The following is a 16,153-nucleotide window of genomic DNA, read 5'->3' on the forward strand; positions in this document are numbered from 1 at the left end:
AATGTGCCCTACTTTTTGTTTAAAGTATTTAAACATTATATGCCAGTCTGATTGTTGAAAAATCAGAAGCTCCATCTTCCCAACAAATCTTACTCATCAAGCTATGCCCCTGAGGATGGACTCACCAAAACACAACTTTCGAGAAACTGAAAGGGCAGAATCAACTCCATCTTCTCTGGGCTCAAACCATTTGCCTATTAAAAAAGAAAGTTAGAATTTCAAACAATAGTTTTGGCCACATATGTTTTGAAAAAGATTACAAATTCTGTATCTGATAGTGCTACACATGATATAAGTTACTTAGTTACACAGAGGGTGAAATAAGGCTTTAGTTGAAAAATATGTCTCTATCCCAGCCCAAATTAAGATTAATGAGGACTCATAGGAGCACGCAGCCTTTATTATTCATGCTCAATAGCGCCCAATATCTTCAAAAGAATTTGCACACCCTAATTTAATTTTGGACGGGACACAACAGGCCACCATCAAATTCTTCATTTTCAACATTCGAAGACGCTAAGCTCAAGTGATACAACTACAATGGATCTCAAAGTTCCTTTCTCCAGGAAACTAAAGATGCCCATAGAATACATCAATATTTCTGGTTTTATTGACTCAACAGACAGTTTGCAGCTTCAGATAACAAGAATCTAGAAATGAGTAGGACAAATGAGTGTGAAAACATATCCATTTGAATATTTTAGGACTATAGTCCTTAAAAGGATTCAGAAGGAGGTCCAATCTGCAACCAACAAGAGCTAACCAGCTCTCAACACATAAAATACAGAATGATTATGTAGTTGGAGTCAAAAGCCAAACATGGCAAGTCATTAATGACACAAAAACCCATGACTTTGACACAAAACCCATAACAAAAGAGAGATTTCCTGAATGAGTTGTGTTTCAAGAGGACGACAGAGCTTCTAAAGATGCAGAGCTCACAGAGAAGTTTTGAGTATGGTTCTGCTACATCTGTAAGAACCCTACAGACATTGTGACCCATTGCAAATTCCCTTGATCATCAACAGACATGCGTACCTCTCGACATATTCAACATTACGTACAAACTGCTTGGTGCTCTAAAAAAGGAGTCCATATTACTATGCATGTAACAAAGTTTGCTCTCTGCACACCAAGTAGGCAATGCAAGCGTTCTTCTGGTCTACGTCACTCTCTCAACCCCCTTCTCTTGAGGCAATTCCTTCAACTTGCAAAACCTTCTCCTCGCTTACCGAAGAGATGGTGTAAACGGGCCCGGCTTGACGACATTGCCCGTCCTGGCTCTTCCTGCAGGTTGTAGCACCGAAGGATGCCGAGGCATTAAGGCTGTAGCGGAAGGTCAGCACTGTGTGGAGCAGTTGCACCTTTGCCGCGACGGTCCAGTCTGGATCTAGGATAGAAACCATAGCAACAATAGCACCAGACTCCATCCTTCTTACCCTGAGGGTTGGGTATCGGAAGAGCACGGGGAAGGAAGGCGCTCACCGTTGTAAGAACTACATTTGAAATAGTGCTTGGGTTTTTGAAGAGCTATTACAATTAGCCAAATTACACAAACTGGTACAAGTCCAAATTATATAGCATGTATATTTCTGTCTACCATTTACCACTGAAAACCATTCAACTCTTAGGATCACAATCAAAGGCATCAATGAATATGGGGACATCACACAACAACCTCATGACCTTTGGAGAAGTCAAAATTACACAAATATCTGCTATTGACCTTATTGTTCCACTAAAAACTAGGCTTTGGCATAATTTCAATTACACAAGAGTAATCGGATTAATTTAGGTAATTCCGCGTTACTGTTGGACTCAAAGTAAGTGATAATTATGTAATTACTTCTGGTTGCATAATTTGGGATTAAAAATCCTACCCCAAGAGCACATTCAGTGGGTGTGAGTTCTAATTGTCTTTTGCGTATAAGCACTATTTCATAGCACAAAAACTGCATCCTGACATCCATTTCGGATACAAGGGTGCATTTAGAGCTACGAAAATAGCACTTAATGCCAGGAGTAAACTGGGGGAAAATCCTAGCCAGGAGCACATTTAGCAAGTGGTGACTAATCTTGTTCTGTTTCATTTGGCACTATTTTTAAGAGCAGAAATGCATCCTAGGGTCTATTTTGGACATGAGGGGACATTTTTGTGCTAAAAGGAGAACAAGTCTTCTCACCTACTTCTGCATAATCTCCTGGAATTCTTAGGTAATTTTGCGTGGTTACGCTACATAGAATTAGGCGAGTTATGCCCACCCCTCCTTAAAACGTGTCAAATAGCTGGTGTGAAAGTGCTTTGTTCCATGTTTCAATAGTGAAATGTGTGCACCACAAGGTTTATGGATTGCTGTTGAAATTATCACATAGAAGATGATATTGTCTTGATGTGTGGTTGGTTACATTGCACCTGCCCCAAAAAGAACTTTCACACAAAGTGCATCTCATTTCTAGGATTTGTAACGGGAGACATTGTTTTAAATTAATTTACGAAAATGTTATTGGTGCTCTGAAAACTCGCAAACATGTTCCCAGAGGCCAAAAAGTTTGGCCTGTGATGTGTTTGAGGGCCGCATTAATGCCAGTGGGGTGGCGGGCACGTGTGGAGGTTGGGGGGTACTGGCCGTAAGGTAGGCGTAGGGGAAGTGAAAGATATACATATAGGGGCAGATTTACAATAAGTGGCGCAGCCCTGCATATCAGCAAGGATGCGCCAGTAATTGTGCGCCGCAGCTCCGCCACCCATGATGCGCCGCATTTACAATGCGGCGCACCATGGGGCAAAAACGGCACAGATGCGTGACGCATCTGTGCCGTAAAAGTGGCGCATTGCTGGAGTTGCTTTGCAAGCACGAAGCAGCTCCAGCAATGCTCTGGGGGGCCCTATCTGTACCATGCTGCGTCAATCCTTACGCCTGCTTCAAGCAGGCGCAGGGTTTTAACGCAGCATGGGCCCAAAAGTGACTGAGTGAAATCTTGTAGATTTTACTCAGCCACTTTTGGGAGGAGTTCCTGCGCCGGAACGCCTCCCCCTGCGATGGTACGCCTCTTCTGGCAGAGGTCTTTACAACGTGGCGCATCTCCCAAATGCATCACGTTGTAAATACCCCCCACCATGGCGCATCTTTTACGCCACCGCTGCGTCACAAAAGTGATGGAACGGCGGCGTAAAAGCGGCGCAAGGGGCTTGTAAATCTGCCACATGGTGGCTGGATTGAACAATGTGAAACCAAAAAACTGGGGTTATCCCGGTTTCCCCACTTTTCCAAATTGTGCGATTGTGGGCAATTGTTTAATTTTACATTCCTCCTTTTTCTTCATCAATACATATAGGATGACCTCGAAATACTAAATACATGATTTCAGGGTGTGCACTGTACAAAACCTGCTCCTGTGTGTTAAACTATCATTTTGTTCATGTATAATTGGAACTCAGGCCACCCAAAAAGTGCATATAACAACTGACTTGCCTCTTTAGTTCACTATTGGTGATGTTTTAGGAGGAAGAATTCATGTTTCTAAATTAGTGTTTGTAATGCTGTTCAGTGCACTGATATAATTAATTATACTAAGGTGAAAAGGCTCTGCATCTTAATTAAATACACTTTTTGAATTTTGAAGAGACTAATAATTTCCTTGAAATAAATCATTGCCTGTCTATTTTTTTATTGTTAGTGTCTAAAGTACTTAAGTAAACTTCCGCCAATTCCTCCTGTTAATCAGGGAGCTGCATGTAAAGACCAGGCGGGCCACATGCGGCCCCCGGGCCGTACTTTGAGTATCCATGCTCTAACACCTGCAGGATGATTCTTGCTATTTGGTTACATAGATGTGCTGGACATCTAACCTGGGCTTCTATTGGAATTCTATAACGCATATTAGCAAGCCCATTATCGCCGTTTTAGTGGCAGTTTCCTGCTGCTAAAACGGCGATAATTTTAACGAGGTTCTTCCTAATATGCCCCCAAATGTGTGAGTGTAGAGCATTGTTCCCACGCACAAAACACTGGAGAAGCACAGCATCCGCTTCTAATAATTAGAGAGTAAAGATAAAAAATACAACCATGCAGAAACCACAGTGGCCACAAACCACATTAGATTTAGTTCCAAACAAGCATTTGTGAGGAAACAATTCAACTTTTTCTAAATTACAATTAACTGGTATTCAAAACATATAAAAGTATTACGTTGAAAAGATGACATCTTTCAAAAAGTTGTAATCCTATATTTTACGCCTCTCACAAAATGCACATCCAGATGTCCTAGTGGTTTTGAAAAAGATATAGCATGTTTTATATCCGATATTTCTCTTCATGTATGTTTATAGTATTTATGAAGTTATCTATTATTAGGGGTGGGTGGAATTTGCGTAGCTGCGCTCCGCAAAGCTCAGCAAAACGGTTAAAAAATCACTTTGAGCACACAGAGATTTGCGGAATTGCTTGTTCCGCCCGTTCATGATGCTTTTTTCCTGTTCTCGAACGCTGTTTGCGTGCTGGGGAAAATATCTTGCGAACACGCATTTTGAAAGTGCGAACAAGAAAAAAATTCTGCGAAGCCACGGATCGCAGAATGTTTGCCAATTCCGCGTTCTCCGCGGAACGCAAAATTACCCAAATTCTGTGAGCCTACCTATTATATGAGATAAAGTACCCTCAGATGTAGGTAATGAGAATATTGCAAGGCAGCTCTGAATTCCATGACCTTACAGGTCTGCTCAACCTGTGGCCTCTTGTGCCTGTATGGTCATGGGCCTCTCAGAGTGTGTGCCGCATCCTGATTACGTACACTTAAGGTCACTGTATGGCGCACATGTTATTCTCTTGTGTAATTCCTTTTGTTTATTCTTGACTACGCCTTTGTATGATGTTTTGATATGATGCCTATGAAAACACAACATCTTCTGTTATGGGTTATTTATCTTTCAAGTGGACACTAATGTTGTACAGTCAAAACAAAGAGGCAGAAAATGCTTTTTAACACTTAGGGCCTGATGTAGGTGGCAAATACCGGTCGGAAACGGCCGGAGATGTAGGGGGCCAGATTTTACAGATTCTGTAAATTTACCGAATCAGTAAATTTACAGAATCTGTAAAATACCGAATCGGTATTTTTACCGATTCGGTAATTCCCAGATGTAGGTGGGACTCTTCTGAGTCCCAAAGGCCCTACGAATTCGGTATTTTACCACCCAATCCAATTGGGTGTTAAAATACCGAATTCAGGTGTGCATGCACATGTGTGCATGCACACCTAGCCATGTGACAGACAGACATGCCGTTAGGGCATGTCTGTGTGCCACATGGCGCACATGCCTATTTTTGGGGTGCCAGAGAGTGTCAAAGTGACACCCCCTGCACCCTTGCAAAATTCGGTATTTACCGATTCTGTAATTACAGAATCGGTATTGCCCATTGATTCCTATGGGCTTTAAGGCCCATAGGAATCAATGGGCAATACCGATTCGGTATTTACAGATTCGGTAAATACCGAATCTTAACGATTCGGTATTTACAGAATCTGTAATACCTACACCTCCCCCTTCATATTTACCGAGTCTTAAATACCGAATCGGAATGAATCGGTATTTAAGAGTAGGTAAATAGGAATTACCTACATCTGCCCCTAATTTCTTTACATTTGTTTTTAGGACACTTTTGCAACTTTGCCGCCATCAGGAGGTTTTGGTCCCCAGACTCTGAGAAGTTGGCAATCAAGGTTGTATTGAGCACCCCTCTGCAAACCAGGAAATTTAACAAATCTGGGCCCGATTCACAAAAGTAATCTGATACAAAATCCTAACTTTGCAACTTTTGGTATTCACAAAAGGCATTTAGGAGCAGTAAAGCTAGGATTTTGTCTTAAGTTTCTCTGAAGTTTTAATCTTAAAACAAAATCCTAAATTAAGTTAAACTTAAGTTAGGTTTTTGTCTTAAGACCAAAATTTAAGACAAACTTAAGACAAAATCATAACTTAAGTTTAACTTGAGTGTAACTTAAGGTAGGATTTTGCCTTAAGGTAACAACTTAAGACACACGTAAGACAAAATCCTAACTTAAGTTTAACTTAAGTTTAACTTAAGTTTGGATTTTGTCTGAGGACCAAAACTTAAGACAAACTTAAAACAAAAACCCTGACTTTACTACACCTGAATGCCTTTTGTGAATACCGAAAGTCGTAACGTTAGGATTTTGTCTCAGATTACTTTTGTGAATCGGGCCCTCTGTGTCATCTCTGTGGTGACATCTTCCTCACATTTGCAGCTCCACATTGTGCTACGACTGATTTACTAGATTCATAACACAAACATGTCTAAATTGTGGTTGTTGCTGATCAGAAACCACATAATAGGACTATTGCGCGGGACCGTTCTGGAGTGTTTAATGTTAACAAGTAATGTTCTTGGAGTTTGCCTTACCTCCTGTGTGTGGGCACTCCACGTGGCTGCTGGCTCCCAAGGAAAACTGCAATGAAAGAAAGCGCATAGAAACATCAGGTACGCTACATAACAGCTGCAGCCTTTGAGTGATGCATTTACACATCATAGTGGTGTTTTATCGCTTACAATGCACGCGTATCATGACTATCATCTCAGCCATCCATTCCTTTAACCGTGTTCCGTGCACCCCTAAGGGCACACCACAACACTTTACACACTATGATGACAGCCCAGAGGCCCTGAGGTGTGACTTGACATGAAGCGTTCAGGAGGGCTAAAAGACGTTACGTCTGGCATGTTATAGGGCCTGAGGGGTTACTCCATCGCAAATGTGATGAATACCGCAGGAGCATAATTACAAGTGCATTATATCCTATGGCACTTGTAATAAAGAGGACGGGATAGTCGTCATGTTTGTGACGGTGCAACCCGTCTGCCAAATTCTAGGGCCCGTAGTCTGGTTCTAGGTAAAATCAAGTTGCTACTCACAGCATGGTTTCCATCCAACACCAACCTCACAACAAGAAAGTCTAATCTTAATAAAGTACTCACACTTAAGACACAACAAACAGTTCTCAGTTCACACACAACACCATAATGACATTGCACTTCCTCAGTAGAGTGTGTTCCTCCACCTGCCACTCATGCGGCTATATTACCCATGGAAACTAGACACCCCACAGCTCTCCGCGTGTTCTTTATCAGGATCTCTTATAACTGCTGCTCAAAATCAGAGCACAGAGCAAGAGGCTTAAACCATGTAAATGAACATCTACTTTTAAGTAGGTGTCACATGTTTGCCTATGAAATTATGCAAAGTTCCGGATGTTTGTTGTTCAAGAGGTTAAAAAGTTTGGCAATTTTCCTTTAACCACAAATGTTTTTTACTCCTCAGATCAAGATACTTTCCATGCTCCTGGAGCCCATCCAAGCCAAACAGAAGCAGCAAAATGTTTTTTGTGACATAATTCCTTAGAGTAGAAAGTATGCAAAATCAAGGTTAACATTTATGTGGCATCTTTGAGGAGAAGAGAGTTAACTCTATTCTGCCACGGGTTTATCTATTTTTACTGCCTTAAATAACTATATTTGAAACATACATTCTCTCAAATGTCACTATTGTGTGCACATGGGTGCCCTGAATGAAGAAAACATTTTCCAGCTTTGCAAAGATGTTAATCTTTCCACAGACATTCACAAGTGGAGCAAAACAACACCTGAAACTTTCACACCCCAACTTTTAGGTTTAGCATTTTCAATGCTCTGAATAGTATTGAAATTTATATTATTGTCATTTTAAACACGATTCTGCTGTTCTGCATTTCGTGGGGGGTTTTATCCATTGCAAAATGCAGTCGTTGGGCGTTGAATGCATTTATTGTCAGGAATTTCTTCCAGTTTGCTTTGCATATTGCTCATCATGTCGTTGAATTTGAATGGCACCGCAAATCTAACTCTCTCGTGTAAATTTTGTGGATGTATTGTTCTTTAAAGGTCCTAACTGTCATCTTGCAGTCTTTTTGTCCACACCTCTTGTCAGTTCAGTAAAGTTCTTGACAAACTGAAAAGATCAGTAACAGTCAACATTTCGTTGACTTACCTTGAAGCAGAGTCGCGGATTCCTGTCCACACTGTCAATGCTGTAGACCTGTAGCGTAGAAGATGACAAAGAGACACCCGCTGTGAGATATCCCAAAAATAGAACACAGTCAACTGGGCTCAGGTGGAAGAGCGACTTGACACACACACATCAAAATCAAATCTCTCTCTTATTATTTTATCTTCTTGGTAAATACCCATAACTTGCCCCTAGTAAAGTAGTTCAGAGACTGCCTAGATATATACACTGGCTTACAAAGCTGAAATTGATGGATATTAAATTGCAGCACTGAAAAAGCCATACAGCCGACTAGTTAAGCAACCTATACAACAATAACTGACCCCTCTAAAGGACGCTTGCATTGTTGGTGGTTGTGTTGTCTCAGGGTGGAGTTAAGACTCTTAGGTATATTAACTTATGAATATATGGTCCCCTTGTTAGTAGAAGCCATCCTCCTGAGCACTGTCCCCGAAGCTGAAACTAGTGTCTGAAGTACCAAAGAACCTTATGGAAACAAGGCACGCTATTGAGCGGGTGGGTGGGGTGGACGGGGAAGGAGCTGCGGAGTCCTAGCGATTGAAGAGAAGTCATAGGGGTGGGCAGGAGACACGAAAGGAGTGTTGGTAGATGGAGGAAACCCAATGATGAGTCCTAGGAAATGAACAAAAAGACACTTGATTTCAGGAACGGTGATTAGACAGGACAATCGGTGCCTAAAACAGAGCATGCGACGAGTTCTGGCAGTCAAATAAAGATACAGGGTAGTTGGGTAGTGATGAAAGGTGGCGTCATTTGTTACTACACGGAAGTCACTACAATGAGTGGAGAATGTTGAGATTTTGAATATTGGTCATCTTGTGTGCGGCTGGAAGTAATGAACCCAGGGTGCCAGCCAGCTCGTGGTACCTCGCAGTGATGCGGACCAATGTTCAGCCATATGCAGGTGTCCGAGAGGCTTAGTAACTGCATGTTGGCTGCATTGCCTCTTACAGTAGGCGACGTTGTCGGTGAGCAGTGGCTGTCAACATACGTATGCAACCATGTTACCTAATCCATGTCTCACAAGCTCAGTGACCACTTTTATGGGAAACTCTGGCTGTCGTAGCTGTCCAAGTGTAAGCAGGAGGATTGAAGATTTGGGTAACGGATGCTTGCTGGCACCTAGCATGGAGGTATTTGAGAATGCCTAGAGTGGGCCAGATTGGGCTGGGTCCATGGTGCTCTGGCAGTGACCACTGAAGGCATGCGGTGTCCTTAAATATGTAAAATTTATGTGGGTACCTTGCGTAGCTCGCCCTTCATAGAGTGGTAGGTGTTGGTGTTACTGGGAATTTGCGGTGTCTCCGCATGAATTGTGGCCACTTTGAAAGTACAGAAGGATTCGCCTTTGAAGAGAACCACACAGGCATCAGTCTCTTACGTCGCGCTGGCGTACGTTACCTGTAATGGGGTACTGGTGCAGGCCCACACAGAAGTCAGTCCCTTATGTTGCCCTGGCGTACGCTACCTGTGATGGGGTACTGGTGCGGGCCTACACAGACGTAGGTCCCTTAATTAGCGCTGGCGTACGTAACCTGCGGTGGGGTACTGGTGCGGGCCCACACAGACGTCAGTCCCTTAATTAGCGCTGGCGTACGTAACCTGCGGTGGGGTACTGGTGCGAGCCCACACAGACGTCAGTCCCTTACGTAGCGCTGGCGTACATAACCTGTGATGGAGTACTGGGGCGGGTCATCAAAGATGTCAGTCCCTTATGTAGCGCTGGCGTACGTAACCTGTGATGGGGTACTGGTGCGGGCCCACACCGACATCAGTCCCTTACATAGCGCTGGCGTACGTTACCTGTGATGGGGTACTGGTGCAGGTCCACACAGACATCAGTCCCTTACGTAGAGCTGGCTTACCTAACCTGTGATTGGGTACTGGTGCGGGCCCACACAGACGTCAGTCCCTTAATTAGCGCTGGCGTACATAACCTGTGATGGGGTACTGGTGCAGGCCCACACAGATGTCAGTCCCTTAGGTAGAGCTGGCGTACGTAACCTGCGGTGGGGTACTGGTGCGGGCCCACACAGACATCAGTCCCTTAATTAGCGCTGGCGTACGTAACCTGTGATGGGGTACTGGTGCGGGCCCACACAGACGTCAGTCCCTTAATTAGCGCTGGCGTACATAACCTGTGATGGGGTACTGGTGCAGGCCCACACAGACATCAGTCCCTTACGTAGCACTGGCGTACGTAACCTGTGATGGGGTACTGGTGCGAGCCCACACAGACATCAGTCCCTTAATTAGCGCTGGCGTACGTAACCTGTGATGGGGTACTGGTGCGGGCCCACACAGACGTCAGTCCCTTACGTAGCGCTGGCGTACGTTACCTGTGATGGGGTACTGGTGCAGGTCCACACAGGCATCAGTCCCTTTCATAGCGCTGGCGTACGTAACCTGTGATGGGGTACTGGTGCAGGCCCACACAGACGTCAGTCCCTTAATTAGCGCTGGCGTACCAAACCTGTGATGGGGTACTGGTGCGGGCCCACACAGATGTCAGTCCCTTAATTAGCGCTGGCGTACGAAACCTGCGGTGGGGTATTGGTGCGGGCCCACACAGACGTCAGTCCCTTAATTAGCGCTGGCGTACGTAACCTGTGATGGGGTACTGGTGCGGGCCCACACAGACGTCAGTCCCTTAATTAGCGCTGGCGTACATAACCTGTGATGGGGTACTGGTGCAGGCCCACACAGACATCAGTCCCTTACGTAGCACTGGCGTACGTAACCTGTGATGGGGTACTGGTGCGAGCCCACACAGACATCAGTCCCTTAATTAGCGCTGGCGTACGTAACCTGTGATGGGGTACTGGTGCGGGCCCACACAGACGTCAGTCCCTTACGTAGCGCTGGCGTACGTTACCTGTGATGGGGTACTGGTGCAGGTCCACACAGGCATCAGTCCCTTTCATAGCGCTGGCGTACGTAACCTGTGATGGGGTACTGGTGCAGGCCCACACAGACGTCAGTCCCTTAATTAGCGCTGGCGTACCAAACCTGTGATGGGGTACTGGTGCGGGCCCACACAGACGTCAGTCCCTTAATTAGCGCTGGCGTACGTAACCTGCGGTGGGGTATTGGTGCGGGCCCACACAGACGTCAGTCCCTTAATTAGCGCTGGCGTACGTAACCTGCGGTGGGGTTCTGGTGCGGGCCCACACAGACGTCAGCCCCTTACATAGCGCTGGCGTACGTAACCTGTGATGGAGTATTGGTGCGGGTCATCAAAGATGTCAGTCCCTTATGTAGTGCTGGCGTACGTAACCTGTGATGGGGTACTGGTGCAGTTCCACACAGACGTCAGCCCCTGACGTAGCGCTGGCGTACGTTACCTGTGATGGGGTACTGGTGCAGGTCCACACAGACATCAGTCCCTTACGTAGCGCTGGCGTACCTAACCTGTGATGGGGTACTGGTGCGGGCCCACACAGACGTCAGTCCCTTAATTAGCGTTGACGTACGTAACCTGTGATGGGGTACTGGTGCAGGTCCACACAGGCATCAGTCCCTTTCGTAGCGCTGGCGTTCGTAACCTGTGGTGGGGTACTGGTGCAGGCCCACACAGACGTCAGTCCCTTAATTAGCACTGGCGTACGTAACCTGTGATGGGGTACTGGTGCGGGTCCACACAGACGTCAGCCCCTTACGTAGCATTGGCGTACGGAACCTGTGATGGGGTACTGGTGCAGGTCCACACAGACGTCAGCCCCTAACGTAGCGCTGGCGTACCTAACCTGTGATGGGGTACTGGTGCAGGCCCACACAGACGTCAGTCCCTTAATTAGCACTGGCGTACGTAACCTGTGATGGGGTACTGGTGCAGGTCCACACAGACATCAGTCCCTTACGTAGCGCTGGCGAACCTAACCTGTGATGGGGTACTGGTGCAGGTCCACCCAGACATCAGTCCCTTACTTAGCGCTGGCATACCTTCCCTGTGATGGGGTACTGGTGCGGGCCCACACAGACGTCAGTCCCTTAATTAGCGCTGGCGTACGTAACCTGTGATGGGGTACTGGTGCAGTTCCACACAGACGTCAGTCCCTTACGTAGCGCTGGCGTACGTAACCTGTGATGGGGTACTGGTGCAGGTCCACACAGACATCAGTCCCTTACGTAGCGCTGGCGTACCTAACCTGTGATGGGGTACTGGTGCGGGCCCACACAGACGTCAGTCCCTTATTTAGCACTGGCGTACGTAACCTGTGATGGGGTACTGGTGCAGGCCCACACATATGTCAGTCCCTTAATTAGCGCTGGCGTACGTAACCTGTGATGGGGTACTGGTGCAGTTCCACACAGACGTCAGCCCCTTACGTAGCGCTGGCGTACATTACCTGTGATGGGGTACTGGTGCAGGTCTACACAGACATCAGTCCCTTACGTAGCGCTGGCGTACCTAACCTGTGATGGGGTACTGGTGCAGGCCCACACAGACATCAGTCCCTTACGTAGCACTGGCGTACGTAACCTGTGATGGGGTACTGGTGCGAGCCCACACAGACATCAGTCCCTTAATTAGCGCTGGCGTACGTAACCTGTGATGGGGTACTGGTGCGGGCCCACACAGACGTCAGTCCCTTACGTAGCGCTGGCGTACGTTACCTGTGATGGGGTACTGGTGCAGGTCTACACAGACATCAGTCCCTTACGTAGCGCTGGCGTACCTAACCTGTGATGGGGTACTGGTGCAGGCCCACACAGATGTCAGTCCCTTAGGTAGAGCTGGCGTGCGTAACCTGAGATGGGGTACTGGTCCGGGCCCACACAGACGTCAGTCCCTTAATTAGCGCTGGCGTACGTAACCTGTGATGGGGTACTGGTGCAGTTCCACACAGACGTCAGTCCCTCATGTAGCGTTGGCGTACGGAACCTGTGATGGGGTACTAGTGCAAGTCCACACAGACGTCAGTCCTTTACGTAGCTCTGGCGTACGGAACCTGTGATGGGGTACTGTTGCAGGTCCACACAGACTGTGTCTTCCATTAACATTATTGGGGGTCATTAATGGTGGTCAGATCCTGGGGGTGGGTGGGTCATCAAATTTGTACAAATATCTTGTGAGCGGTGGACATGAAACCTCATGATTATTTCACTCAATTCTACAGCTTTGATGTAACGATTGGCACATAAGGTATCTAATGTAGCATGCATTACCTATATAACATGGAGTGTGCACACAAAAACAATCTCATAAAGGTGTAGATCTGTGGCCACCTCATCACCCGCCAGACTGGAGTACATGACACGAACAGGCCTGAGTGAGTGCAGTGATTTCACGATACTCTCACCGAACCAAAAAGGTTGGGATGACAATGGAGTCAGTCAACATCACTAATATGTGCTTTTAGGGCACCAAGATCAAACCCCGTTGACTTGGTCATAAATCTAGGTGCCGGGGATGATGTAGACAGTAACTCTAGATTGGGACCCAAAAAATTGAGGGGTGACATGGGTTTGTCACCATTGCAGAGGGTCCATCTCTCACTTTCCAATGCCAAGCCTGTTTTGTGATGCAGACTGTGAGGGATACAAGGTTACAATTGGATATGTGGATCCTACGCTTTCTATAGGTGAATGGAACAAACTGCTAGGGTCCGAGAGATACACATGTGTGAAAGTCATTTGTGGCAGATGGCTAAAAAGTTGCCTGTGATGGGGTAAAATGAACGTCGGTTAGAAGGAACCAGTAGTTGAGGTGAGGAGCTGACCTTACGGCTAGGGCTGTCGACCTCAAATCTGGGGAACAGGGTTCGAGTCTCGGCAAGGACACAAAACATCCTGTGATTCTGGGCAAATCACTTAATCTGCCCATGCCTAACAAAAAGGAATGTGCCCTCTTGTAATGCAACTGGTGCTATGTAAAGCGCTCTGATGCCCGATACCTTCGGGTCAAGTTTGCGCTATATAAAACTCTGTAAAAAAGTACATTGTTGATGCACGTGAGAGTCAGTGGGCAGCAGGAGCAGTGCGAGAGTAGAGAGCAGAGATCAAAGCTGGGAGGCAGCAGCGCGAGAGCAGAGAGCAGAGATCAAAGCTGGATGGCAGCAGCGCGAGAGCAGAGAGCAGAGATCAAAGCTGGATGGCAGCAGCAGCAGCGCGAGAGCAGAGAGCAGAGATCAAAGCTGGGAGGCAGCAGCAGCGCGAGAGCAGAGATCAAAGCTGGGAGGCAGCAGCAGCAGTGCGAGAGTAGAGAGCAGAGATCAAAGCTGGGAGGCAGCAGCAGTGCGAGAGCAGAGAGCAGAGATCAAAGCTGGGAGGGAGCAGCAGTGCGAGAGCAGAGATCAAAGCTGGGAGGCAGCAGCGCGAGAGCAGAGAGCAGAGATCAAAGCTGGGAGGCAGCAGCAGCAGTGCAAGAGCAGAGAGCAGAGATCAAAGCTGGGAGGCAGCAGCAGCAGCGCGAGAGCAGAGAGCAGAGATCAAAGCTGGGAGGCAGCAGCAGCGCGAGAGCAGAGATCAAAGCTGGGAGGCAGCAGCAGCAGCAGCAGTGCGAGAGTAGAGAGCAGAGATCAAAGCTGGGAGGCAGCAGCAGTGCGAGAGCAGAGAGCAGAGATCAAAGCTGGGAGGGAGCAGCAGTGCGAGAGCAGAGAGCAGAGATCAAAGCTGGGAGGCAGCAGCAGTGCGAGAGCAGAGAGCAGAGATCAAAGCTGGGAGGCAGCAGCAGCAGCGCGAGAGCAGAGAGCAGAGATCAAAGCTGGGAGGCAGCAGCAGCAGCGCGAGAGCAGAGAGCAGAGATCAAAGCTGGGAGGCAGCAGCAGCAGTGCGAGAGCAGAGAGCAGAGATCAAAGCTGGGAGGCAGCAGCAGCAGTGCGAGAGCAGAGAGCAGAGATCAAAGCTGGGAGGCAGCAGCGCGAGAGCAGAGAGCAGAGATCAAAGCTGGGAGGCAGCAGCAGCAGCGCGAGAGCAGAGAGCAGAGATCAAAGCTGGGAGGCAGCAGCAGCAGCGCGAGAGCAGAGAGCAGAGATCAAAGCTGGGAGGCAGCAGCAGCAGTGCGAGAGCAGAGAGCAGAGATCAAAGCTGGATGGCAGCAGCAGCAGCAGCAGCAGTGCGAGAGCAGAGAGCAGAGATCAAAGCTGGGAGGCAGCAGCAGCAGCGCGAGAGCAGAGAGCAGAGATCAAAGCTGGGAGGCAGAAGCAGCAGCAGCAGTGCGAGAGCAGAGATCAAAGCTGGATGGCAGCAGCAGCAGCAGCAGTGCGAGAGCAGAGAGCAGAGATCAAAGCTGGGAGGCAGCAGCAGCGCGAGAGCAGAGAGCAGAGATCAAAGCTGGGAGGCAGCAGCAGCAGCGCGAGAGCAGAGAGCAGAGATCAAAGCTGGGAGGCAGCAGCAGCAGTGCGAGAGCAGAGAGCAGAGATCAAAGCTGGGAGGCAGCAGCAGCAGCGCGAGAGCAGAGAGCAGAGATCAAAGCTGGGAGGCAGCAGCAGCAGCGCGAGAGCAGAGAGCAGAGATCAAAGCTGGGAGGCAGCAGCAGCAGTGCGAGAGCAGAGAGCAGAGATCAAAGCTGGGAGGCAGCAGCAGCAGCGCGAGAGCAGAGATCAAAGCTGGGAGGCAGCAGCAGCAGTGCGAGAGCAGAGAGCAGAGATCAAAGCTGGATGGCAGCAGCAGCAGTGCGAGAGCAGAGAGCAGAGATCAAAGCTGGGAGGCAGCAGCAGCAGCGCGAGAGCAGAGAGCAGAGATCAAAGCTGGGAGGCAGAAGCAGCAGTGCGAGAGCAGAGAGCAGAGAGCAGAGATCAAAGCTGGGAGGCAGCAGCAGCAGTGCGAGAGCAGAGAGCAGAGATCAAAGCTGGGAGGCAGCAGCAGCAGCGCGAGAGCAGAGAGCAGAGATCAAAGCTGGGAGGCAGCAGCAGCAGTGCGAGAGCAGAGAGCAGAGATCAAAGCTGGATGGCAGCAGCAGCAGCAGCAGCAGCAGCAGCAGTGCGAGAGCAGAGAGCAGAGATCAAAGCTGGGAGGCAGAAGCAGCAGCAGCAGTGCGAGAGCAGAGAGCAGAGATCACAGCTGGAGGCAGCAGCAGCAGCGCGAGAGCAGAGAGCAGAGATCAAAGCTGGGAGGCAGCAGCATTGCG

At 47.9% G+C, this 16,153-nt stretch overlaps 1 protein-coding gene across 2 annotated transcripts in view; it reads right to left on the reverse strand.

The window, feature by feature from the left end:
* IL17RE (interleukin 17 receptor E) overlaps positions 1-16,153 on the reverse strand; it is a 160,518-nt gene that overhangs the window by 9,974 nt on the left and 134,391 nt on the right. For both annotated transcript variants that reach the window (XM_086939373.1, XM_086939374.1), the window contains 4 exons: positions 8,044-8,091; positions 6,423-6,468; positions 1,233-1,390; positions 126-194 (listed from right to left, as the gene is read on the reverse strand). In XM_086939373.1, the coding sequence (XP_086795499.1) occupies positions 126-194; positions 1,233-1,390; positions 6,423-6,468; positions 8,044-8,091 (321 nt within the window). The remainder of the gene's footprint in view (positions 1-125; positions 195-1,232; positions 1,391-6,422; positions 6,469-8,043; positions 8,092-16,153) is intronic.

This window comes from Lissotriton vulgaris, chromosome 9, assembly GCF_964263255.1.
Source record: "Lissotriton vulgaris chromosome 9, aLisVul1.2, whole genome shotgun sequence".
Taxonomy (NCBI): Eukaryota; Metazoa; Chordata; class Amphibia; order Caudata; family Salamandridae; genus Lissotriton; species Lissotriton vulgaris.